The sequence below is a fragment of the Macrobrachium rosenbergii genome, chromosome 14 (genome assembly GCF_040412425.1).
Source record: "Macrobrachium rosenbergii isolate ZJJX-2024 chromosome 14, ASM4041242v1, whole genome shotgun sequence".
Taxonomy (NCBI): domain Eukaryota; kingdom Metazoa; phylum Arthropoda; class Malacostraca; order Decapoda; family Palaemonidae; genus Macrobrachium; species Macrobrachium rosenbergii.
The window spans coordinates 54,473,378-54,499,179 of NC_089754.1; the positions used below are offsets into that span (position 1 = coordinate 54,473,378).

The following is a 25,802-nucleotide window of genomic DNA, read 5'->3' on the forward strand; positions in this document are numbered from 1 at the left end:
GTCTCCTCAGCCTCCTGTAGTCAAAGGGGAAGGCTCGTTCTGCATGGGTGACTCCACCTGCACTTTAGTGGCAACTTGTGGCACTGATCAACTTCAAATGAGCCTCCTTCCAAGCTTGTGCATCTGAGCAATTGGGGCTATCAGAGGAGGACACATGGGGCTGGACAACAGGAACCTCCTTATGGGAGTTCCCCTGAGCTCTACACCTCCCAAAGAGCATCTGTTCACACACATATCGGAGGAGAATTAAGGTGCACCCCTGAACAGCTCGTTTATCTCGGGTGGACGGGTACTGTAGAGGACATCAACTGTGGATCAACATTTTGAAAATACAAGCAGCACTGCTGCCCTGTGAGCATTCCAACATTGTATGATGGGTCACTCTGTAGCGCTAATGAACAACAACATGACTGTAGTGGCTTACATCAACAAGTTGGGGAGGGAATGGTTTCCTTTCACCTCTGTCAGTTGCCAAGCATATGCATGAGTGGGCAGTTCACCATGCTGTCAGACTGTTGGCCAGGCTCATTCCAGGAAGGAGGAATGACAGCTCAGCTACCAAAGGCAGATTATCTTTACACCTTTGAAAACGAGAAGGCTGTTTGAGCTCTGAAAATCACTAATGATCAACCTGGTTGCCATGTGACTAATCAGGAAGCTCCTGGTGCTCTGTTATTTGGAAACTGAGCCCTAGATGCCAACTCTGGGACAATCTTGACTTCTACTCCCTTTCTCAACTCTCTGATCCACCAAGTGATCAACTGTGTGCTGATCATCCTGGGGCTCAGAATACCCTGACAGTTCCTCGATGAGCCCATGCTGAGTGGGTTACAATTCTGCTGGCTCTCTTGGCAGGCTCTGACAGAGATTACCCATGACCCAATATCCAAACAGGGGAAGCAGGCCATCCTTTGTGATCTATATATAAAAAAAAAAAGTTCTCCTAGTTGAAGCATGTGTTCTACAGATTGTGGTCAATTTTCTAATAAACAAAAACAATTCCTTTAGCTAATTTAGGAAAAATAATATCCAAGGCAACAACTTTCTTCAAATATAAAAAAATTGGGCTTTTACTTTAGCAGATGCCTTTAGTACTGTATAGGTAGTGATGTTCCGTTAACCCACTCACAAGACTGAACAAACACAACTTAAGATCTAGGCAATCACCAGCCTTCCCAAAAAAAAAAAAAGTAAATAAATAAACAAAATAACATTGGGGCATGCACTTAATAACCATTCATGTCAAGTAAACAATTATTCACTGCATGGGACCGAAAAGTTAAATTAGTTTAGCCTCAGGGAAATGGGAATGTGGGATAATGAGTTTCTCATATCACTGATTACTGCCAACCACATCAGGGTGAATTTAGTCTACTGTACACCAGAAAGTACAGACTCGACTACAGCCCACCATTTATGTTCATTTGGTGTATCAGAAAGGGTTTCCTAAGTCAATTGTATTAATTTTCTATAGAGCCATTGATGTCAGTTGGGTATAATTATTCCATAATTATACATCATCAAGCCTGGCTTTGTATTCAGTATGATAATTCAACAACCGAGAAAGTTTGTTAATAATGTTGACAAACTTTCATTTCTAGGAAAAAAAAAAAGGTCAACTTCCTTATACACCAGCGACCAAGTGAGATGCAAAAAGAACACTAAAATGCCAGTCAGGTTTTTGATTGAGATTATATATATATATATATATATATATATATATATATATATATATATATATATATATATATATATATATATATATATATATATATATATATATATATATATATATATGTACACCACATTTTTATGATCTGCTCACAGCTAAATTCAGAATTACAATAAAAAGTGCTTAAACCCTGGTAATCATCACTCTAAATTAGTGTTTCAGCTTCTCAGTGTAATAGAAAATTCACTGAAACTGCCTTTCAGTTTTACAAGATAATTTTTTAAGTATATAGCAAAAATAAAAAGACTCATGTGGGCAAGTCTGTACAGTACGTAATCCATTTGCATTAAACAAAATACTATCAATATTAAATGCATTGTGCATGAAATGTAAACAAACAAGAATAGTATCTAAGTCAACTATAAAAGCCCTGTAGAATTCAAGAATATTTTTGCAGCAAAAGATTATGGCTAAATGTATAATGGAAGTCTACGATCACATCACATGTGTAAATGTGTATAAATATAACCCTTACACAATGCATACATCTACTACCAAAGAAATTTCATAACAAAAATAGACGGTAATCTGCGCTTCCCCAAATGAGAAACTAACAATTGAAGTTCCACTTAACCCTGTGAGATTCCAGGGACGTCATGCTGTCCCAAACTCCCGAGAGTCTAATGACGTGCTGTTGGTACAAATCTTTTCCCTGGACTATGTAATCTGTTAATTAATGTTTTTTCAGTTACATTTCTTCTGTTATTCACACGCAATTGTTTTAATGAGAAAACAGAACAATTCAGTCATGGGTTGTTACACTGATTGGGCTAAATCAGTTTAAGGCTGGATTAGGTTTAAAATCAGATCATTTTTCACAGGTGACCCTCTTTTCATTAATGAAATTTATAGCCAATAACATCCACCTTTTGCCAAAAATCATTTACATTTTAATCTAATTACAACTAATTTCATATCAACTTGGTGTTGCTTAGCTGAAAGGGAGGCTTATCTGACACTATCTTCAAGTAACTCTTTCTTAATAGTTGATGGAAAGAAACAGCAGAAGATATAAATGGTGCGCCTTGAGATTTGGAACAGCATGACGTCAGGAAGGTCCTGACAAAAAACAAATGGCAAGCAATGTTTCTTAGTATTACATGATTTTCATTATTTATTAGCAAATCATGCGATACTGAGATAGCATCAGTATATGCTTAGAAAAGCTAGAGGTTCTATTTCCGATTTTGCGCAGATTATTGTTTTTTTTTTAAATACACAGGTTTTAGGGGCAACACTTAGGGTGTTACGTCTTGCTGCAGAGCAGTACAGTACTTGATTAGGCCTATTCCCCTATATATATGAAATGTACAGTTCACTTTTTTAAACGCTGCTGTCGACGATAATTGTGGTATCTAAAAGTAATGTTCAAAACATTGAAAACATTCACACTGAAGTGGCTTCCCCTGACAGCTGGTGTGAAGGACATCAGATTTTTCTTGACTATGACATGGCTACACTGCTGGTCCCTGATGCTAAGACTGTCTATTATAAGTAAATTAAGGTAAATAAATTTCTAGGAATATAAGTTTACAATGGTCTCAAATTGGTCCCATGTTTCTTCTTTTCTCATTTATCATCCTCTGTTACGCACTAGGTTGAAACTTAACATTGTGAAAGCTATTAATATTACATGCTTTCATACTGCTTTTAAAACGACTGTAATTACACTATCACGTATTGTCATTTATGTAAAAAACGATCATCAGGTGAAAGACAGGAAATTATCATCCTTTTTTTTGATAAAAGCAGGTTTTCCTCGACATCTTTTCAAGTGAAATACTGGTTTCACAACAACTGTTTATTACGAGTATTTACCCAAAGTCATCACTCATTTTCAATTGATGAAGCGTTACGTCCATTTTCTCAAATCTAAAGTATCAGTTCTCATACATGTACCAGCTATGAAACCTAGTTTAAGGCCAATCACAAAAACTTGTTCGTTGTTCCCTAAGTACGAATAAACCTCTCAGTTATCCCTGTGTCCTCGAAAAGAGTACATTTGCACCGCTGTAAAAATAAATGTCGTTTCACCCCTTGTCCCAGTCCATCATCTCCCGTCTACATCGAGGTCTTTCCGGAGAATACAGAGCTAAATCTCTCGCCGTGCTTTTGTGACTTTTAATATTTTGTGCAGGAACTTTGGAAAATTTTTTCTTAAGATTCTGTTGAAGGTAATTTCAAGAATCCTACTTCAGAAAGAGAAAAAAAATTTGGTCTTGGTTTTCAACTTTTACTTTTCAAAACAGAGAAGCCAAGTACGCAATAGTCAATGTGCCAATCAGTGATATTGAAATAGCAATCATTCACCATCAGAAGTAAGTGCAAAAAGTAACCTATATATATAAATATATATATAATCTTGTTTGAAATCAAACTACCACTTGTTATGGATGAGAAACGCTGCTTAAATATAGTTCGTAGAAACTTCTTGTTCTATTTTTAATATATAGAATCAGTGAATATAAAACGCTATAACAGATATACGCTAATATGTAGCATAGAAAGTTTACGAGACTAGAGGCTTACAATATCAAACACGCAGACAACATATATATATATAGACACGTCCACACAATGCATATAAGCTAGGAGAGTGAAGCATACTGATTCTGTAGTTCATATGCTCTAGCTTGTTTTGAGGCAGAGATGGTGGTGTTTCATTTGCTAGGTCTGTGGGTCATGCATTTGTTAGTATGAATCAAGGTTAAACTGTAAAAAAAAAAAGTACTCTTGTTTTGCTACTAAGATCAATAGGATCTTAGCCCGGTACTCTTAAGGTGGTGTGAGAAAAGTAGTCGCAATTTCTGGTTTGCCTAGAAACCAGTAGTGTAACTAGTCACGATCATTTTTTTCCAGCTAGTTTACATAGAAACTAGTCACAATCATAGCAGTGCAATCAGTGGGTTAGTTTGACAACTTTGTGTCTTACGAAAGTACACTCATACACTGAACTTGTAATATACTCTGTTAACGGACGGCGGTTTCATGCCGTGGGTGTGGACGAAGTTACCAGGCAGACAAGATGAGGTCCCCCCTCCAGTGCAGGAGCAATGATGACAAATTCCGTAAAAACTGGTCAGAGGTGGAACTTCGTCGACAGCCACTGGAAACAGCGTCCTTCATGACATTCCAAGCCCTGCAGGTTATCCTGATAATTCTCACTGGTCATATACTCATTCGTCCAGAGACATGGTTCATGTCGGTTGATATTTTAACCATTAATTTTAGAAAGCTGAAAAGATCATATACGATTATAGATTTTTTTTACAATGTTCTACACTTTATACTCACATTTAGCCCCAACTGAATACTACGGTGTAGTTGTATTAAGTGTCACAATGTTGTTAGGTTATAGTTCAAGACAAACGTTTCTTGGCGACTTTCGCAAAGAAAGTCTTTGGATTCTCCTATATTTGTAAACATCAGTGTGTAGGATTTCTATTCATGTTGTGTCTGGGGCATCTTCTTTTTTTCTGTACTAAACCTGCAGACTTCTCACTTTTGAATCCAGCCTTTTATCATGTAACATTCTGTAACATTCATGTATGAAATTTGTACTAAATGGGTACTATACTCCAAATCATCGTGGGTTCGTCATCATGCTCAACTTTTGAGTTTGTAAGACTGTCATGTTATGCGTGTTCCCAAAATCCTTTCCTGAACAATGAAATGTGAGAAGAAAGTTTTGTTTCCTTATCCTTGCTGTACATTCACACATTCAGGCATTCATCAATTTTTGTACTTGCTATTGTTCATACAGTAGGCCTACTACATGAGAAAAACTGCATACTCATCATAACTAAGTGAATTCTGTTGCTATAAAATGAAAAAAATGAAAAAATAAAACTTGAAAAAGGCGTTTTTAGAAAAAATAATTTAAGTAAATAAATTTCTGGTAATATTCCTACAATGATTTCGAATTGGCCCTAATTTTTTTTCTTTTATTTTTAAAACATGTGTTCCTACAAATGCAGATCTGCCCCTCTGAAAGCTAAAACATTCTCAGTTATTTTTCTAAGTCTTAACATGTTCAGCAAACACAAATGACTCGAATGCTTATTTAAAAATAACACATGTAGGCCTACTTTTGCTGAATAAATAAGTGTTAACGTTTGAGTCTAGAAAGTTAACAAATGTATTACTACAACTTGGGCTGAAAACATTCGTATGGAAAATCCAGAAACTCTCATGATAATGAAGATCTGAAAATGGCACAAACTAGGACTAACAGCAGCTAATTTTTATTGAGGTTTATCTGATAATAAACGTGGTGATAAATGAATTTCCTAGTTCATTTTCCTAGTTTATAGGACCAACAGCCCGGACTACCAGAGTTTTATTTTCTGCGTCCTAACAACCTGGTTTATCTGTACAGGTTATAGGTTCAAGACCAATTGGTGATGACAAAATGTAAAAGCAAAATTAAATCCAGTTAACATATAAATGACAAAAGCTTATTGTTTGTTCTCTGTAGAAAGCCACAGGGTTCTCATTCTCTCAATCCATAAGTGTATAAATCAACTGTCTACCCAAAGCCATAGATTCAAATCCTGGGATGATTAAAGGGCCCCTTAGTAAGGGGTCCCTTTTATAAATTATTATTTGTAGGGTGTATTTAGGTCTAAGAAGTATGTAGGCTTATATATGTATGTAAACATACATAATTACCTCAGCCTCAGACCTGGCACAGTGTAATGCCGTTTTAAAATTTTTACACGCCTGTTTGTTTTGGTACTCGGGAGATAAATTTCAACCGTAATTCAAATGTAATATCTGTGAGTGACCGAGTTCTACATTCCTCGCTTTTAAAAATATCACTACCCGTAAGAAGAAAAAAATAGTTAAAGCAACAAATTTTTTTTTTAGTTTTTTCTATAAATAAAGATATGAAAAATCGCTTACACAAAGGACACTACATTATCCGCAATTCACTAACAATGACAATGCCTGATCTCTCGACCTTGACTGATCTTACCAAGGGCTACCTTCGTCATCCCACGAGCAGATGTAAAATGATAAAAAAAGTAATTTATGTTAATCAAACCGTTTCGTGACTTCCTTTTACGATCTGGCCACCGCTAGGCCTCCGACGACCAAGCGGAAATGATAGTATTTTCCGTGGCCATCGCGTTCCTCCTTGTCCCTTTGACGTGCCCTTGGGGCCACTGCGAGAGCAATGCCTCTAGCAACACGCCTGTCCTTCTCCTGCTAGCCACGTGAATCTCCAATGTCCAATACCCATTGACTTTCCAGATGCGTCATAATTATATATTGAGCTACTATTTGTAGTGTTCTGGACTTATTTCCCGAATGTAGCCTACATACCCTTCATTAAAGCATAATAATAATAATAATAATAATAATAATAATAATAATAATAATAATAATAATAATAATAATAATAATAATAATAATAATAATATATAATATATATAATATATATATATATATATACAAATATATATACAGTATATAAATTACATATGTATACCTTTATATAATGCAAAATGATAAATTGCCTTTCAAATCTCTACAGCTAATTAAACTACTGTAACTACTACGTAGCAGAGGATAATACTGTAATTTTTTACCGCACCAGCACACCATGGATATATATTCAAATTAAGGTCCATTAAGGATATCAGAAATTTTTATTTCTACAAAGGGACCACAATAAGGATAATTTTTGCAATCACCCGTTTTTTTACCCCATAGTCAAGTCAAGAACCACCACAACGGTAAAACTAAGCTATACTTACTTTTTTTGAACAATATACGGATAATTTATACATTGAATCTATATAGTAAAACTGTAATATGATTTTAAAAGTTCTGCTGTTTTTCACCAGTGAAGGTAATAATAAACAATACACAAACCTTGGGCAAAAACAAATTGAATTTTTATTCAAAGTTGTGTTTTAGAGTTCTATGCTTTAGCAGCAAGAATAAACGCAATGAAGGTTCAACTGAATTCATTCATCTGTAACTATGGGAGATGCACTTTCTCTTTTAATCATTATGAGAGATGCTCTTTCTCTTGTAATGAGACAGGCCTTGAATTACCGTAAACAAACAGGAGAACGTGTCCATGAATGTTTACTTGTCAACTGACGCGGTTCCAGACGGTTGTTGAAGCGGGAGAGTCGAGTTCAAGGTTAGTGCCCCGTCTTGTACTAAGGGGAACAAACAAGACACTAAAAATGGAAAATAACAATGGCTAGTAATGAGACTAAAGAATAAAAAAATTTCCAGCCCCATCACAATGACGGGATGATGCTAAATTTTCCCGTTTTAGTATTTTGTTTAGTCTAATTATTATTAGGATTTCAAAGACGACAATTTTACTCTGGAAATCAGTCGTGATCGGACTGCACGGTTTGGCGACTTAAATCTTAGTCTTCTATGCCCTCCTATAGGCTCTAAATTGGTCCACAAGGCGGGCGTGCTTTTGATTTGTTGTCCATTGCTAAAGATTCTTGAATAACTTTTTCTTCTGGGTATTCAATACCTTGGAACAGATACTTTTAATATATTTTTGAATGACATTAAGTTTTCGCGAATGCTTCCTTATTTCTGACCCATAAGGGTATTCAGTTACCCCGCACATCGAATGCATAATAACCTATGTGAATCAAGACTCAAATCCTCTTTTTGTTGTTCTATTGCATTCAATAGCCTACCATTCAAAGCGGCTTTTTGATACCAATGTGGCTCCATTCATGCAACGAATTCTACTTTTACATAATCGAGTGGAAAAATACAGACAACGACGCATCAATTACTAAATCTGTAGGGGATCAAAAATGCAACGAATCGCCCATCATCGTGAATAGTGGGAAACCCCAACAGGACAAGGATAATTGTCGAGAGTGGTTACGAAAGGAAGCATCAAGGAACATGACAAACGGACAATGATGGGAGGAGCTTTGGCATCACGGTAAGCTGGTTTCCCGCCTCATGAGGTCCACCATAAAGAAACAGAACCTGAAGTCGAGTCGACAAGACGGTCTGCGGAAGGTAAGCACTAAACAACTCGAAGGTAAGTTTAATGTATTAGTGTTGTCAATCTAACATGACACGGTAATCCATACTGTTATATAATGTGTTCCGAAAAATAAATTTTTAAGTGGCTAAAGGAGGAACAAAGTTTTAAACAAAAGTTTTCCCTCTTTATTTAAAAAAATGAAGATAATTTCTAAGCTGACTCGTGACTCGCTCAAATCATACAACCCTTCCAAGTTAAATTGCGTACCTTTCAATTTTTTTACCACTTGATAAAATTTGAATAACCCACTCCTAAATTATCAACGAACGCGGAAAGTAACTATGATATTGAAGGAAATAAGGTTTCCCGTTCCCATACAATCTAAGGAGGAAAACGAATATTTATGATACCTAAATGACTAAATATAATGAGCGTTTGGCGGAAAAGGTTCTGGCGTGCACAATATACGATAGTTATAAAATTATATGGAAATACAATGGGTTTTCCAAATATTTTTCGGCACGGATATAATCGGAAATAAACACAAAGGATTTCATCAAGTTTGATATGATAAGATCATCTCGTAATAGTTTTGAAAAGTGACGTTGTTTAAATTTCTGGAAGCTGCTTGCTTGCTTACCTCATGAGGTATGAGGAGGGAAAATACCAAATATACATCTAAGTTCTCTCAAGAAAAATTGCAAATTTGTTCGCTGTGAAACTTGCTGTGAAATGGGGTAATTTCTTGTACAAGTCGCCCATCTGTTGTTGTGCCCATGAACCTAACTTTCTTAGGTCCTTCATTTTTTCTCGCACCCATCAGTTTTAGCAAAATATCTCTAAAAAAGATCTCGACTAGGATACTGAAAAAAAAATCGTATGAAAAGGAGTACTAATAAACTCAATAAATTATTCGCACGAAAAGATCGAGCACTGTAAAATAAAAGTAAAGTCAGCTGAATGAAAAGACGGCACTAAAACATTAAGAAAAATATTCACATGGAAAACCTGCCTTTATTGAAATATTTATCTCTCTACCTCCAAAAATAATATTTTTCCATTTTGCGTTTGTTACTGCCATATGCTAATAAACTTTAAAAAATTTCTGACACAAAATTATGGTATTGGTATTACTTCTAATCTAAGAGAAATTGCTGTAAAAAAATATAAAAGTCAAATACTTCAAGTGCATACTACGGCACAATTTCACACCACATTTCTGTGAAGCACAATCTTACAGCATTGTCCATTTACAGGTCGAGAAGATGACAAGTACGAGGCCTAACACCAACGCCGTTGCAATCGCAACATTTATCCTCACAACTCTATTTGTTTCATCCTACACGCATCCGAACTACGTCCCTAATTCCGCCTGCAGCTGGATGTCTCCCTGGCACGAGCCTTACGTCGAACCCCAGCAGGGCAAAGCGCCTTACAAGTTCAAAATCTACCATCCACATGTGCTGGTCAACATGACAGTGCCTTGTAGGTACCGTTTTGTTTTTGTCAAGTCGTTGTTACTTTGCTTAAAAATCTTACTCAAAATAATGCAGCTGTACAGTGAGTACATAAAGAGTGTGAGAGCGTATACACTCAGGCCTGATGATTAACGTAAACTTCAAAAGACGTTATCAAAGGGGGTCCGTTAACCGTTAGATTTTTGCAATTTTTGGACACATTTCTCTTGCTTGAGTGAATACGACTGATATGTGTTCTACGCTCGTTTCTATTTTGATTTGGCACCAGAACATCAACAGAAATAAAGTAAGTAAATGTTACCAACAAAAAGAACTGCTTGAAATCAAAACAACATACTAAATACTATCGAGTTACAACTACTGTCTATTTAAGGGGCACTATCTTTTTTATTTTACTTGCACTATCCTGTTCTGCTCTTACATGACCTGCGAAGTGAAGACAGGATTACATATAAAGGTAAACAGAGCACTTACAGATCCAGATATAATTTACTAACTGAAATGTTAAACTCCAACAGTATGCATCATTGGGGCAGAGCCATTCAAGGGGTTGATGATTCAAGCTCAAGACATGGAAGGAAATGCCATTGGATATTGGATCACAGATTCGGGGCGAATTCAGACCCTAAACTGCACAAATGAGGTAAGTTAGGCTAAAATTTATTAACATGTTAGGCTAAAATTTATTAACATATAAAATTATATATATATATATACCTATTTTGAATTAATTTTTTGTTTAACCAAACACCCATTTTCTCCATATCCCAACTTCTTACATCTAAGATATTTTCTAAACGACAAGTCTGGCCTAGACAATCCTCAGTGCCTGCGCAGGCAGCACCCTAAACGTACACAAGCTATTCAAGCAATCCTTTGCTCAATAAATCTTAACTGAACTGCCTGATGATAACAGTGTCATAAAAAAATAATTCAACGATTCCTCAGCTGAAATTCCTTCTTACGAAGATCATCTTACTATGGCAACAAATAGAGAATGGGAAACTCACTTGGACTATCATTGTACTCAGTAAGGTAGAAAATGACAGACTACCAACCCAAGGAGGTATAACTGAAATTCATTTTTTGCTGTGTTACTAAGTAACAGCTAGATGAATGCTAAGTTTTACCAAAATAATGGTTTTAATATTTTTTTTTTTATATTTTCTTACAATGATTTTCACACTGATTTTTTTGCTGGAAATCCACGACTTCTTGAGTTACACGGAGATCCCCCAACTCAAAAAATTAGCGTAATTAAGTATCAAATTTATCAGACTCTCGAAAATAGCAAAAATACACACACTGCACATGGGCACCTATGCTGTGAAAATAAATAGGAAGAGCCACGGTATGGATGAAAAAAAAAAAAAGTTAAAATTTTAAAACACTGACCATTCCACATTTTTGTTATTAGTAAATTCCCAATGTTTAAAACTCTCCGGGGATAAAACCACAAATACGAATGCACTGCTCTAAATATGTATGAATCATTATATAATACATATTAACACCAAAATTACACCATAAAAACCCCAGCATTCTACGTTAGGTTTGGGATAAGTCACAACCCAATTTATTTGAGCTTAAAGAACTTTAGGTTGGCGAGCTCAGAGGTCAAATCCCCCTGGCTTATCCCTAATCCGCTAGGTTAGGTTAGGTGTGGGGGTCCAGTAAGCTAATCACCCTGGCACGTTAGGATGTGGGGCCCTAGGTCAAGCTGTTAATTAAATCCTTGTATTTTACTTGTTTTGTTTACCCCCACCCAAAAACCCCGTGTTTTCCTATGTATTCCCCCCATTATTGTACGATATATGGGTGTGGGGGCTCAGTACCACTAAAACTACTGATTTGCTACCGAAATCAACGTCAGAAACGTTCAAGGCACGCATTAAAAAAACGTGGAAAAATAATTTTAAAAAAGTGGGAAATCTTCAAATCCCAAAGGCGATTATGGTTTATCGTATAAATTTACCATAATTGCAAAACCAATTCGCCCAAATCACATTGATACCTAACAGAAAAACTATATTTCACTCCTGAACTGGACTACAGGCCTAGGCTTAAAGGTAATCTTGTCCATTAATACTTTCATCATTTTCTTACACCTAACGTAATTTAATGTCCACTAGGCTATTAAGCTAGTAATAAAACTTACTTGCTGCAGTCTTCCGTTAAAACAAGAGTGAACTTCTACTTGTTGTTCCGATGTAACACTCCATTCCATCGCTTCCTCATCAGGGACGTCAACGTTTCGAGGCCATAGAATACCTGGCAGTTGCCAAAGTCTTCAGAAAGTTTTTCGCTTTATCCTTGCACTGTGGCGTTTTTCTTTAATTTTTGCTGATTTCTTGTTAACGAAAATTAAAGCCAAAAAATTGTTTGTTATTTTCAGGGCGACACTGTCACTCACTCCAATAGCAACAATAAGCAAATACTCCCCATCAAGTGGCGAGCACCAGAGGATTACGAAGGAAAAGTTGTGTTCAAGTTAGTAATCTTCTTTTACCGACTTTACTTTCCTCTTCATGTTCGCTACTATTTTACTTTACATAATAAACCTGCCTTTAAATATGTACGAGGAAGAGTCTGGTTCATTTGTTGTTATCATATTACCTTTTCCACGCTGTTAATAATGAAAATAATGCAACTACATTGAACAGATTTGTCATGAAAGTCCATTGGATTCCACCTGCATTTTATAGACCACAGTATCAATGATTTAAAGAATATATATTGCTAACGAAAACATATTTCATTTTGCAGGGGTGCCATCGTGAAAAGTTACTCCACGTTCTGGACGAACATAGCTTCTGATACCTTCAGTGTTCACAGCACAAAATCTAAGAGAAATGTGATGGCGCCGTGAATGAAATGTTGCCAGAAGGGCAGTGAAATTCACACACACAACACACACACACACACACACACACATATATATATATATATATATATATATATATATATATATATATATATATATATATATATATATATATATATATATATATATATTGTGTGTATGCACGTACGCTTGCATGCTATCAGTACTAAGCAATCTTAACTTCTTGGGGTATCATTCATGGTTAAACCATTGATCTTCTGATTGTCTCAGGTTAATAACAACTCTTCTATCCTTAACCGGAAAATTCGACGTTTACACAGGAATAGGTTCGAATATTAAGTAAAAAATCTTTAACATTAAATTATAATCCAGAGTCATGCACACACCAAACATTATACGTACGTATGTAAATATTGCCTCGTTAGCAACGTTAAAAATATAAAATTAATTTTTTTTCTTTTTGGCAATCGTCCTGGGCTTCTCTTTCATTGACCAGTGATGGAATATCGTGAATTTAAAGTCTATGAATAACGGCAAAATGCTCCGCAAAACCATGGATTAAATCCTAATCTGTAAAATTCCCATTTGCTGAAACACACACATATATGTGTGTGACCTATATATATACTTTTTCCTTTGTCTGTGTGTGGCTTCATGGTCCAGGGAGGTGCCAGCCTTCCAGATCTCAGCAAGTGTTTTAGGATGAAGTTGCTAGTCCTATGCCCTTTTCTCTTAGGTTCTGACTCACCAGTCGACTGACTATAGGCCTACCTGATATATAGTCACTATTTAGGTGGACTGAGGCACAATAAATTATTATTATCATTATTATTATTATTATTAGTAGTATTAGTAGTAGTGGCAGAAATTTAAGACCAATGATTAATATTTCTATATACTAATATATCTAGCCTAAAGGATTTGTTCTTAAAGATACGAAAACCGTAGTAATGTCAAGTTAAAAGACTGGACAGGTGTGTAAGAAGAGGTCAGAGGAAATCGACTAAAAAAAAAAGTCTGTTAGATTCTGTGTTGGTATAATAGACTATGAGTTAGACAATGCAGAGTAAATATATGGGGATGATGAATGGAACATGAACCAGGATTCAAGGCAACAGAATTGGTAAAAGTCAATGGGGAATTTGAAGAGTTCGAAGTTAAAGTCACTGAGACAACAGGGAATGTTTGCAGGAGGGAGAATGGAAATGGCTGATTGCTCTAGGATTATTATTATTATTAAAGTAGTTTAACCAGACCACTGAGCTGGATTGCTCTAGGAATTAGGAATAAAAGTTAAAGATGGTAAGAGAGGGAGAGAGAGAAAGGGCATATATTATAGAACTAATGGAAGATCGTGTGATGGTGTGCGTTTGCAGTAGGTCTAGAACGTCTGTGGAAGCAAAAGCTGAATATAATAAAGAACTGCTGTGATCACTTTTTTTTTTTTTTTTTGGAAATGAAGTATCTAATGTGCCGTGAAGAGGAAAACAGTAGATGCTGTTGGGATACACTGACCATAGTAATATGGTGTATCAGAAAAGTGAGAAATATATGGAATAATATTTAGTTTAAAAGTTACTGGGTGAAAAGATCTGTAAACGAGTTTTTAGGGTGGTTTGGTCAAGTGGAGGGAATGGAGGGCAACACTGGCTGGGAAATAATTATGAAGGAATTGTGAATTCACTGTTCTTTGTGGAACCGGAAAGTTTAATGTGAATGAAAGAGAAAAGTAGAAATTGTTGAGATGAGTTGACTACATAGTAGGCTATATGCAAAATAATGTGATGGAAAAGTGATAGTTTACAGATTCAATTTTGTGAGACATAAAAGTTAATAATGTACATTGTGTTCTAAGGTGGTCTGGTCATGTGGAGAGAATGGTAGATTACATGTTCATAATGGGTGATGGACTGACAGAGTTGGCTAAAGTGTTGGAACTTAAAGTGTTCAATGTACAAAAAATATGACCATGCCTATGAGAAGAGGTGAGCTGTGTAAGGTTGGTAAGTGCTTGGATAGAGTAGAAGAGCCTCCTGTGTGTGTTATGGAGTGTAAGAATTTTCTGGAAGTTTTGTCCTTTTACTCATCCAGCCACTTCTAATTTGGAATTTTATATTTTTAAACATGGTCACCTTTTGGGTTGTCCCAGTTTAGTAATAATGATAATGTGGAGTCTCTGTCTTGGAATAAAGTTTTCCTCATTGGATATTGTCTTTTTTTGAGTGGATATGGTTTTCCCTAATCTGCCAAGGAGGTTGCTAAAGGTATCCAGTCCCAGTCATGTGAAAGACATCTGAGAGCTAACGTCTTAATAATGCTTTTTAATTTGCCTCACTTGTTTCTTGTCCCGTAGAAACAAGGAAGGAAAAGGCCTTGAATGGTCACAACAAACGGTATCAATACAACTTGCTTATCAAGGAACTTTCGTGATTCTGCTGAAATAGATTGTTTATAGAAATGATTTGTCTCATTTAAAAGCTACTGCTCCAAGCACAACAACAGGACTCCCAGGAACTGAGGCAGATATAAAATTACTGTTCTTGGTGGCAAGTACTGAGGGAAGGTTTAACTACTTCTATGTAAAATTATTACAGTAATAGATTACAATACAGCAATAATGACAATCTAATGGCAAGAAGATAATCTCACTTTGGGTAAGGATACAAAAGTTAATAACTCCGTATACTGCATGGACACACTGGTGATTAGGTGTAACGAATATAGCTCCAGTGATGTCACCAACACTTGGGTGTTGGTATTAAAAGTACTCCATATTTCTTAGTCTTGACATGTTGTATTTCTGAGCAGTCTTATGTCATTTCGTTCAAGGCCACAGAACTGTTTACAGGGAGCACAATGGAAATAATATATTAAAAGTCACGAGAAAATAAAAACAGTCTTTTTTTTAAAGACTGTTCATTCTTTGTGAATATTTTGAACCCTCCATTTGAACAACTACACATACAATTAAAAATTTCTCTTTGATTTGAGATGTCAAGTACTGGGGTTTACACAAGAAGGTTAATGAAAAGTTCAAATTATTTGTTTCTGTATTTAGAAAATTATTAGGGAGGTGTTAAAGGGTATTTTCAACCCCTGACAAGACTATGAACAATCTAATATAAACAGTAAAAATTGAGTGAAGCGCACTGTCCTTATCGTAAAATGTATGTCTATCTTCTATAATATTCACAATAGGAACTACATTATTCCATATTTACAAAAAAAGATCGTCCTTTTTTCACAAAGCACAAAAAAAGAAAAATAGAACCTACTTATGCCAGTTACCCTTCAAAAGGGAAACCCTGGAAAATCAGTAGCTAATACTGTCCTATCATTTAAGTCACAGGGGGTCAATCAACGAATGTACCAAGTATAAATAGAAGATAGCTGCTTGTCACGAGGTCAGAGGAAAAAAAAAAAAGAGTGGGTCTACTTAAAAGAATTGCCTAAAGTAAATCAATTGCTGAGAAATAATGTCTGCATGTAAAATAGCCATTAAACCTGCTCCTTAAGTACTGTACAAGATTAATTTTGTAACTCAGTGGGAGCAGCACCATTTCACAGATGCTTTTCCTAAAAAAAAAAGTAGTATTATCATAATCCTCCAACTTTTCTTAGAGGATAAATGTTTCCAGGGGAATGACTTAATGCTAACTATAAAGGCATTTTACTCAATTCTCAGAAGAAAAATTTCTGAAACATATATACTCTTTCAAACTAAAATATGGGGTGCATGCTGTACAAAAATATAATTATACAACTTTTTAAAATTGAATATGCATATTTATGATTTCCTTATCATAGCAATAACAGAATACACATCATTCATATACTGACTGCAATTCACATCAATTTTCACTTCATAGCATTTTTATCACTTACAGAACTACGTACCTACTGACCAGGGAACTAGAGTCCAGCACCCGTACAGCAAAGGTGAATGAGGAATATAGGCTATATTATTTACACTGCCATTACTGTATATATATAATCAAATTCATATATCATCATCTAACAGAAACACAAATATTCCAATGCCCATGTTGCACAGCAGCTAAAGACTACGCTATACATACCGTTAACTGTTCCTGGTATTTTCTAATTTCAGTATGTCAAATATACACCACAGAGTACAAAAAGTGACAGCAAGATCACAGAGTTCTACAACATCACCTTCAAATACACGGAATGCATATCTTTTGTTTGGGAAATACGAAAGCGGCCCACTTCCTATTGCAAATCGGGGCAACTTAGTCAAGGCTAGACATTATTGATTAGGCTGCAGAGATTTTTTTTTTCCCTGAGAGAACAAGTTTAATGTTGCATATCAACTTGAGGATGTAAACTTCAGCTGCAAAAAACATGGGAGCTGGAATACAATGTAAATTGCATTATGAATCTAAACGACAAAAGGAAGAAGCGTTCAACTGCAATGCTGAACATGCCAAATTTACACTAAACTTTTGAGTAATTTGGCAACATGACATACGTGATATACGACTGTAGACGCTAAAAGTGAGGCTTTATTAAATCATATATGAATCTGCACTCGTTAACCACCAGTGCAAGTGTGTCATCTGTTTCCTTGTAAAAAATGGCATACTTTGCAATCATATACAGTATTCATTGTCTACAGACGTATATTGTACAAATCACTGCATATATAACAAACCTTTTAAAATAATGATCTGAAATGCATATATTTTTGCAAGAGACATTCTTGGAAATACACCAAGGCATAAGTTCTGGTCTTGGCACTTTAATTATTCACTTTTTGCACTTCCAAGGTAAATGTGTTTTTTAAACCACAAGTGCGATATAAATAGCAGATTACTGACCCGAAGCTTTCCATAATGCCCAAAAATTTGTACATTATTCATGAATCACATTCCGTAATTACGAAACAAAATACTTGTTTCTCTTGAGTCAAGGCCCAGATAATTTTCTCTATGTAGCTGACCAGCAACAACAAGAGGTACCTGCTCCCATTTCAATAACAATCAAATTGAAAACTGCGTTGCAGTGCATGTAGCAAGTTTCTAACTTTCACACAGGTGCATCATATATCATAAACCATCAATCAGGCAGGATGACAGTTGCCTCCTAATTTCCTGTTCACCAAACCTGTTTATGATGTTATTAACAAGAAGCTTGGTGGGATTTATCAAAATTATTGTAATTTGATTACTTAAAACATGATCTAATTGCGTAAAGTAATGCAGCTTTAACTTAGTACTAAGATACCCAAACCATTAAATAACAAATAGTGTATACTTGAGTCACAAGGAAAACAACACATTTTGCATTTAAAATGAAGCAATTAAACCTACCAAATATGCTGCATCCGCTTACTGTTATTTATACAAAATTCAAAACATCTCTCCAGTCAGATTATCAAAAGTACTCAAGTGGTCTAATCTAATGATGCTTTTTCTGAATACCAGTATCACTGAATACCAACTAAAACTGCATGACATAAAAATGACCTGAGTACTTGCTTTACAATGGACAACGTTATATCCAAGTTTCACTAACATACAATAGCTCATAAGGATCAACAGACCACCATTATGTCACATTTTCAATTTAAAACTCCGTAGCTCCAAAATAAAATTCGGATGAACATACAAACATAATGAGCATCCAACAATATTAATACAGTATTAGGGGTTCAATCTGTAATATTTTCCCTTTGCACCACTAATTACTCTGTAACTTCAAAAAAAAAAATTTTCCTCGTTTAAAATTCTAATTAGAATATAAAACTTTTTGTCTTACAAGAGCCCAGAAGTTCTGGCCTAGTGGCTGAGATACCGTGGTTGGAGGTTGAAGATACACTACACATGCTTGTTCAAAGGCATCCTAACTTGGGAGGCATTGGGTTACGTATAAGGCAGTCACCAAACGAACAGATTCTAATTCTTCCACAATTATCTTGCCTGGGAACTGGGTTCTTGTTTTCCAAGTACAACAGTAGATAGATCATTAAAGCAAGTTTTATCATGCACCACCTCATTTTGGACACCCAAAGAACCAATCAGCTGAATGTTAATCAACAGTCCCTGGCTAAGTGATATTTTGTTCCTAACAATGGTATCACTGGGAATGCAAGAACAAAAGTGAAGCAGTCAGCGGAGAAATGAATTTGAAGGGTATTCCAAGATATACATTAGACCCTATAGGGGTGTGGCCCGCACAGCATGCTGTAGACTGTAGACAGTACTAAAGGTTTCTAGCAGCATTCCTTTGGTCCCCTACTGCGCTGCTTCCTACCTTTCATTTTTCCAAACTAGCTTTTCCTAGCTTCGCTTTTCATCCTTCATTGCGGAACATGTTTTGTGCCCAAGTCCCAGAGTCTAGACTTCAACTCAATGGTCACATTAAAATACTTGACAATAAGTGCCATAAGGAAATACACTTCCTCTTATAACCTCTTGCTTCCATAGTGAACACTGGCTACAGCCTCCTCACTTTATAAAAAAAACAACTAGCAATAACAGAGACTGGTAGCTCTAAAGACTATTAGGAGAAAAGTAATTAGCTGTTTCTATGTTTAACTGACACTCCACATGCTAAAAGCTAAAGAGTACCAAACAAAGGAGGTATTAACAACCCTTCTGTGGCACAATTAACAATGGAAAATTCTTGAATCTGCTGATTACCTTATTCACAACTAAAACCATTTTTTGATATAACATTAATTAATTCAGTATCTTCACTGTCCAAGCAGCATATCCCAGCACTATAACCATAGTTACTAATGGGCAATTGTGGTACATGGGTTTATACCTAGATACACATTTTGGATCATAGTAAAATAAATATAATTTCTCTCATGTAATACAAAATAATTTACACAATATTTTGCTCACAGAAATACATATTTCAATATCTCTACAAACTAAATATCATAAACACAGAAATACCTCCACTCACGTCATTAACTCATTTCAAGACTCATGACTTGAGTCAGACACTGACCTAACTTGAATAAACCTATTAAAAAATGACCTAGACACCCTATACACCCTTATAGGCAGCCCCATAACGTCGCTAATACAGTCATCAGTTCGATAGTTCTATATCTTTACTGTCTTTTTAACAAACTTATACATTTTAATGTGCTTTGTCATCGCCCAACTCAAGCCAACAGCACATTTTTTCAAGGTTTTTATCATTGCAACCTTATCCTCCAACACTTAGAACACTGGTACTTTAAAGTAATGGACATTTTGGGAGACTGGCCTCCCGATAAGTAACAAAATCAGTTAAGTAGTGGAGACCTGAGACACAGTAATATAAGTTACGCATAACCCAGAGCTGATCCAACTGTATTGTGAAAATTACCTAATTCTTTCTTCTCTCTGTTGTTATGTAGCATTACTTCATTGTAAGTTTTGAGGAGGGTCATGGAAGCTGTTAAATTTAGTAATGAACACAACAATACATGTAGAAGAAATAAAATATAAATAGTACCTATGTCTGCTGATTTTCTACTGAGAAAGTGGTTACAGATTGTACTGCATTCCGGTATATATCCAAATTAAAAATCTGAAACAAGTCATACGCTATTTGAGAGTGAATATCCAATGCAATATATTGTACACACAATCAATTACATTTCATTAAGGGGGTATAAGGATTAAGGGATTACCAAAATTTGCGTAAAATAACGATAAACAACACAGAAGAAGAAGTTCAGATTGCAGGCAATTACTAAATAAAGTGAGAATGTTTGCAAGTAAATGCAGTGATTTTCAGTATAGTATTAATGACATTAGCCTATATATGTATATGTACTCAGGTCATTTGTCAATTACATGAAGGTTGCGATCCTATAACGTCTGTCTATTTTCTCTCTCTTTTGCTCCAGTTTAGTGTATCGTTATTTCACTCCAACTTTTGATATGGGTAATATTTCTACATATGTGACTGATATAATTGTGTATATCAGTAGGTATAGGGAATTATATGTTTACCCAAAGTTTCAACTCGTGACATAACAATCGCCTAAGATTAAGTAACCTGTAACATATAAGATATTCAACAATTTTTTTTTCTCTTTCAGTATGGGATACGAAAATTTAAAAAATCACACTGTCCTAAGTGCAACTTTCATGTAATCGACAAATAAGCCAAGTAAAAATACAGCACATATGCACAGTAAACCCCCAGTATTCGCAGTCTCACTATTCGCGGATTTTTCTGTGGAATGTATGTACATATTCTTCGCGGAAAATTCTCCCATTTGCTGTATTTTTCACTGAGAAATATTCACTAATTACTGTATTTTCATATTTTCATGACTAAATGCATTTTTTGTGATAAAACTATTAAAATACCCATGTATACGCATTTTTAGAGGGTTTTTTGTGTTTAAACTATCAAAATAGGCAGTTTTAAGTGCTTTTAGAGGGGTTTTAAGTATTTGCGGGGGGGAGGGGGGGTGCGGCACGCATCTCCCACGAATACGGGGGGTTTCACTGTACAGTACACCCTATATCCCTTAATGAAATATAATTAAGTGTGAGTATCAATATAGTGCACTGCATATTTATGCTCAAATGGCTTACAACTTGTTTCAGGTAACCTGAAGGATTCCATAAATTTTCACATTCCTACCAAATAAATACAAATATTAATTATAAATATATAATTAATAATCCTCACAAATCCACAAATACACCTACACAAAGATTTGGAGGGAATGTTCATTAGGTTTTTAACATGGAGATCCAAGTACAAATCATTAGGTGCTGGCTCTGTATAAAATCAGCATAAAATTGCACATAAGAGCTCTCATGCAGTATACCTACAGTACTCTTTCATATCATATTTTGTAAAATATGTTACGTATTCGACAACTTGCAAGACCCTCATCAAACACTGTAACTAGGATCAACAAATCTCAGGACATTTCGGCTTTCCTCCCCCTTCCAACAATTGTAACTTCGAAAGATATTGTACAAATTTATTTTGTTTCACAACATTCCTCATTCAAGAAATCCTTGAAACTGAAAACCCTAGAAATCTATGATCAAAGTTTGCATGCACAAACAAGTAGGCCCGGCACTAATGAACTCAGAACCGATGGACTGAGTACCGCTGTCCAAAAATAACTGATAGTCAAAAATTTATGTATGATTTTGTCATGTATTGCATTATTGTGACACTATATATAAATTTTTCTAAACAATAAACTAAATTATGAAGCATAAACTTCCACTAAGCATCAATATAGACAAAACGGCAAATTTAAATTAATTTGTATTTTTCATAGCTAACAAACCTGCGGTCTTAACATTAGGATAAATCTTCTGGCGCCGGCTGGAAACCGGTAAAAATAAAAACAAGAATTGTTTATGCAAGGAACTGGTGGCATCTGGCATAATTAAGCTTAAGTCCGTCAGTCAGGAATCGTAAGTGATGGGTAAAATAACGATGAAAATACGCATTGATATATTTAAAAAATTTTGTCTGATTTTTTTTTTTTGTCATTTATCATTGCAACATTTTATATTCTATATATTTACAAAATATTTATTCACAAAATAAACTAGCATTTTCAAACATAAAACCTTCCACTTAACAGTGAAATGGACAATACTGAGTTTAAGTCAGAGTCAGTCACGAATATCAGAATTACAAAGACGCCGTTCGTTTTAACATCACTTTTGTATTCCTCTTATAGTTGCACAGCCACCTCGTCTAGCAATTTAGTGCAGCTCAGGAATTTTCTTCATAGCCATGGGAACAAAATATTAGTCACAAATTCAATACAAATGGAACACTACTAATAACATGTACACAAACACAAAAATGACTGCGTGCAATTTGAAATTATTTATCTTTTAAAATGATTTTTATACATTACATTATCTGATATATTTTAGCATTCATGCAAATTTGCACTTTTATTTGTTTTTAGGTTATGGGTTTTTACTTGTAAATGACAGAAGCTGAATTTAATTATTCATTATTATTCACAAAAACCACTAAAGCATAAAATGACGGAGGTTAAAACGACGTATTTAACGACGTAAGTGGAGGTATACCTGTAATTTAAATAACTTAGAAATAATTTGTCAAATGTTCTAAGAAAGAACTGTACGAAGAGTTGAAAACGCATACCAAAGCAATATGCCTTCAATCAGAATACAAAACCTACAATTTCCAGTTCACTAAATTAATCCATGTTAATCAGGAGTAAAACCTCTGATTTTTCACAACCAAAACCCAGAAACTCCATTGAAACACTGTGCTAATAAACAAAATTAAAGCACAAGTCAATTTCGTTAATATAAATTTCATTGCCACTTCATTAGACTATATATTTATACTGTACATGTCTTTGTGTGTGTGCGACAGATTTTTACAAGCAAGTAACCTTCCTGTTAAAACATCATAAAGACAATCCTTTAAAATCTGAAAGTCAACTGCTACTGTGCATCAGATTTTGGCAGAATAATTTAGTTTTGCTGGGGATTTTGTTGCGGGTTTTCCTGGGCCTTGACTAAAAGCCATTGCTACTGAGGGTGACCTTTGACCTTGATGAGGTTCATAATTTGATTTACTTCTCCCATGTCAACTGTTGCGGGAACAAGGTCGTATTTGATCTCTTGTCTGCCACCGGCAATGGATGTAGGAATCTGAGCAACATGAATAACTTGTTCTATGATTGCAGGATGCTGGATATGCTGTACTTGTTGAACCTGTTGCCCTGCTGGTACAGCTCTCATGTCAATCACAGTGGCCTGAGGTTGATTGACAGCAGTATGAAGTTGGGATGGAGTAATCAACTGCACCGCAGTGCCAGAGGTAGGTACTGCAGTTACTGTCCTCCCTCCTGCTGTATGTATTTGCAGAGGCTGTGACTGAGTCTGGTGGATAACATGCTGCTGTTGCTGCTGCTGCTGCGGCTGTTGGTGTTGCTGTTGCTGCTGCTGCTGTGGCTGTGCCTGTTGTTGTATAGACTGTGCCTGTGCTATAGTTGCATTTGTGTTACCAGGATTTGAAACTCTTCTCTTCTTTTCACACCGCCTGCGGTGAGCTTCGTACAACTTACGGTAAAGGAACACAAACCTGCATTCGTCACACTTGAAAGGCCCCTCTCCAGTATGCTTTGACTTGTGGGCCTCCAAATCTTGCACATTTTGAAACGATGCATCACACTCATGGCACTCGTACGGTCTGTCTTGTCGAAGTTCCTTCTTTTGCCTCTTGAAACTGGGATTATTAGGATTGAATGGAACATTATTAGAACCGGTATTCACTTTATTATTATGAATATTATTCTTGGCTGAAATTCGATTATTTGACTGTGTTTGCTGTACCTTCTGCTGTTGTTGCGGTTGCTGATGCTGATTGTGAGTGGGAAACTGTCTTTTGACAGGACTGGGGTTGATGATGGGTTTGGGAGGATGAGGCATCATGGCCCGTTTCTTCTGGCATCTGGTTTTGTGACTGCGAAAGTGGCTTTTATACATGAAAGTAAAATGACAGTCTTCACAAGTAAATGGGCCATCACCACTGTGTTTCTTTTTATGTTCAATAAGTTCAGAGTGATCGATAAAGGAAGCTGTGCATTGGTCACACTTAAAAGGTCTGTCCTTGGGGTCTAAAACTGCCGTAATGGTAGTTCTTTGCTGTGGTTGCTGCTGTGGCTGAGCGTGCTGTGTCTGGTGCTGCTGCTGCTGTTGCTGCTGGGGCTGCGGCTGCTGCTGCTGCTGCTGTTGTTGAGGATGTGTTTGCTGCTGATTCTGTATGCTAGCTACAGTTCTCTGGGGAGTTTCCTGCGTCGTGGCAACAATATACGGAGACGTGTAAGTGGGAACGCTAACCTGAGACTGGTTAGAGTCTAGACTCGCGGCGTTTATCACGTGAGGCGAGCTCGTGACAACCTGATACCTTGTGGTCGGTGCAACTTCATATATCTGATGTATTTCCCCTCCGTAAGCCCTTTTGTACGCAGTCAGCTGCGGATCTTGCTGATGTATAACATGCTGCTGCTGCTGCTGCTGTTGTTGCTGCTGCTGTTGTTGCTGTTGTTGCTGCTGTTGCTGTTGATGCTGCTGCTGCTGCTGCTGATGCTGCTGCTGCTGCTGCTGCTGTTGATGCTGTTGCTGCTGCTGCTGCTGCTGATGTGCAGGAGTTGGTTGAGGTGTGGTAGCCTGTGGTGGCGAAGTCATAACAATTTGCACCATGGGTATGCTGTCCTTCTGGTGCGTCTGCCTATGTAAATCATAATAGGCTTTGTCTGAATAAGAGGCACTGCACTGATCACATTTGTAGACCTTGGTAGTTGTATTGTTCATGAAGAGCTTCAGATCAAGAGGGATATCCATCTTGAATCATGTCCCTAACTAACCTCTCTGCAAACGTGTCAGTGTTGGGTCTAACTTTCCTTTGCGTGCGTGTATTTTATCATGAAGCTTTACCAGGCGGTAAACAGTCACATCTGCAAAGGTTGAAGAGATCTTCTTAGCTTACTTGGTAAAAAACTATGCCACACATTCATGGGCATGAAAAAATAATTCCATTCTGTAGTCTTGAAGGTAACCTGGAAAAAGGATCTGAAGTGAGTAAATTATTAACCTGTAAAAAATCCTCACGATTCAAAACAACTTGATGCTTTAAACATACAGTGTTCATACTTTACATCTGTTTTATTCAAAGATGATATATGCTACAACGGAGATTGCCACAAGGGAGATAAAGCTTCTGACACTTATTACATCTTGGTATTCAAATTTCTGT

At 36.1% G+C, this 25,802-nt stretch overlaps 2 protein-coding genes across 6 annotated transcripts in view; one reads left to right on the forward strand and one right to left on the reverse strand.

Annotated features, from left to right (window-relative positions):
* Window positions 1-25,802, reverse strand: part of LOC136846158 (probable serine/threonine-protein kinase DDB_G0280133) — a 67,127-nt gene that overhangs the window by 37,615 nt on the left and 3,710 nt on the right. For 2 of the 5 annotated variants that reach the window (XR_010855337.1, XR_010855336.1), the window contains exon 1: window positions 12,357-12,981. The exons of 1 other annotated variant lie outside the window; for it this stretch is intronic. Coding sequence is in view for 2 of the 4 variants with exons in the window: in XM_067116934.1 (XP_066973035.1) it covers window positions 23,573-25,390 (1,818 nt within the window). In the remaining 2 variants the exon portion in view is untranslated. Of the gene's footprint in view, window positions 1-12,356; window positions 12,982-16,080; window positions 25,606-25,802 lie in introns of those variants that run through there. 2 more of the 5 variants (XM_067116934.1, XM_067116935.1) reach the window with 2 other exon arrangements.
* LOC136846159 (putative defense protein 3) lies at window positions 8,178-13,098 on the forward strand. Its single transcript, XM_067116937.1, has 5 exons — window positions 8,178-8,752; window positions 9,977-10,205; window positions 10,717-10,841; window positions 12,594-12,688; window positions 12,965-13,098. The coding sequence occupies exons 1-5, from the start codon at window positions 8,693-8,695 to the stop codon at window positions 13,065-13,067; spliced, it is 612 nt and encodes a 203-aa protein (XP_066973038.1). The 5' UTR covers window positions 8,178-8,692; the 3' UTR covers window positions 13,068-13,098.

Coding starts and splice junctions, on each gene's coding strand:
- LOC136846159 (XM_067116937.1), top strand. CDS start 8,693: ATGAGGTCCACCATAAAGAAACAGAACCTGAAGTCGAGTCGACAAGAC. Junction 8,753..9,976: donor GACAAGACGGTCTGCGGAAG/GTAAGCACTAAA, acceptor GTCCATTTACAG/GTCGAGAAGATGACAAGTAC. Junction 10,842..12,593: donor CCCTAAACTGCACAAATGAG/GTAAGTTAGGCT, acceptor TGTTATTTTCAG/GGCGACACTGTCACTCACTC.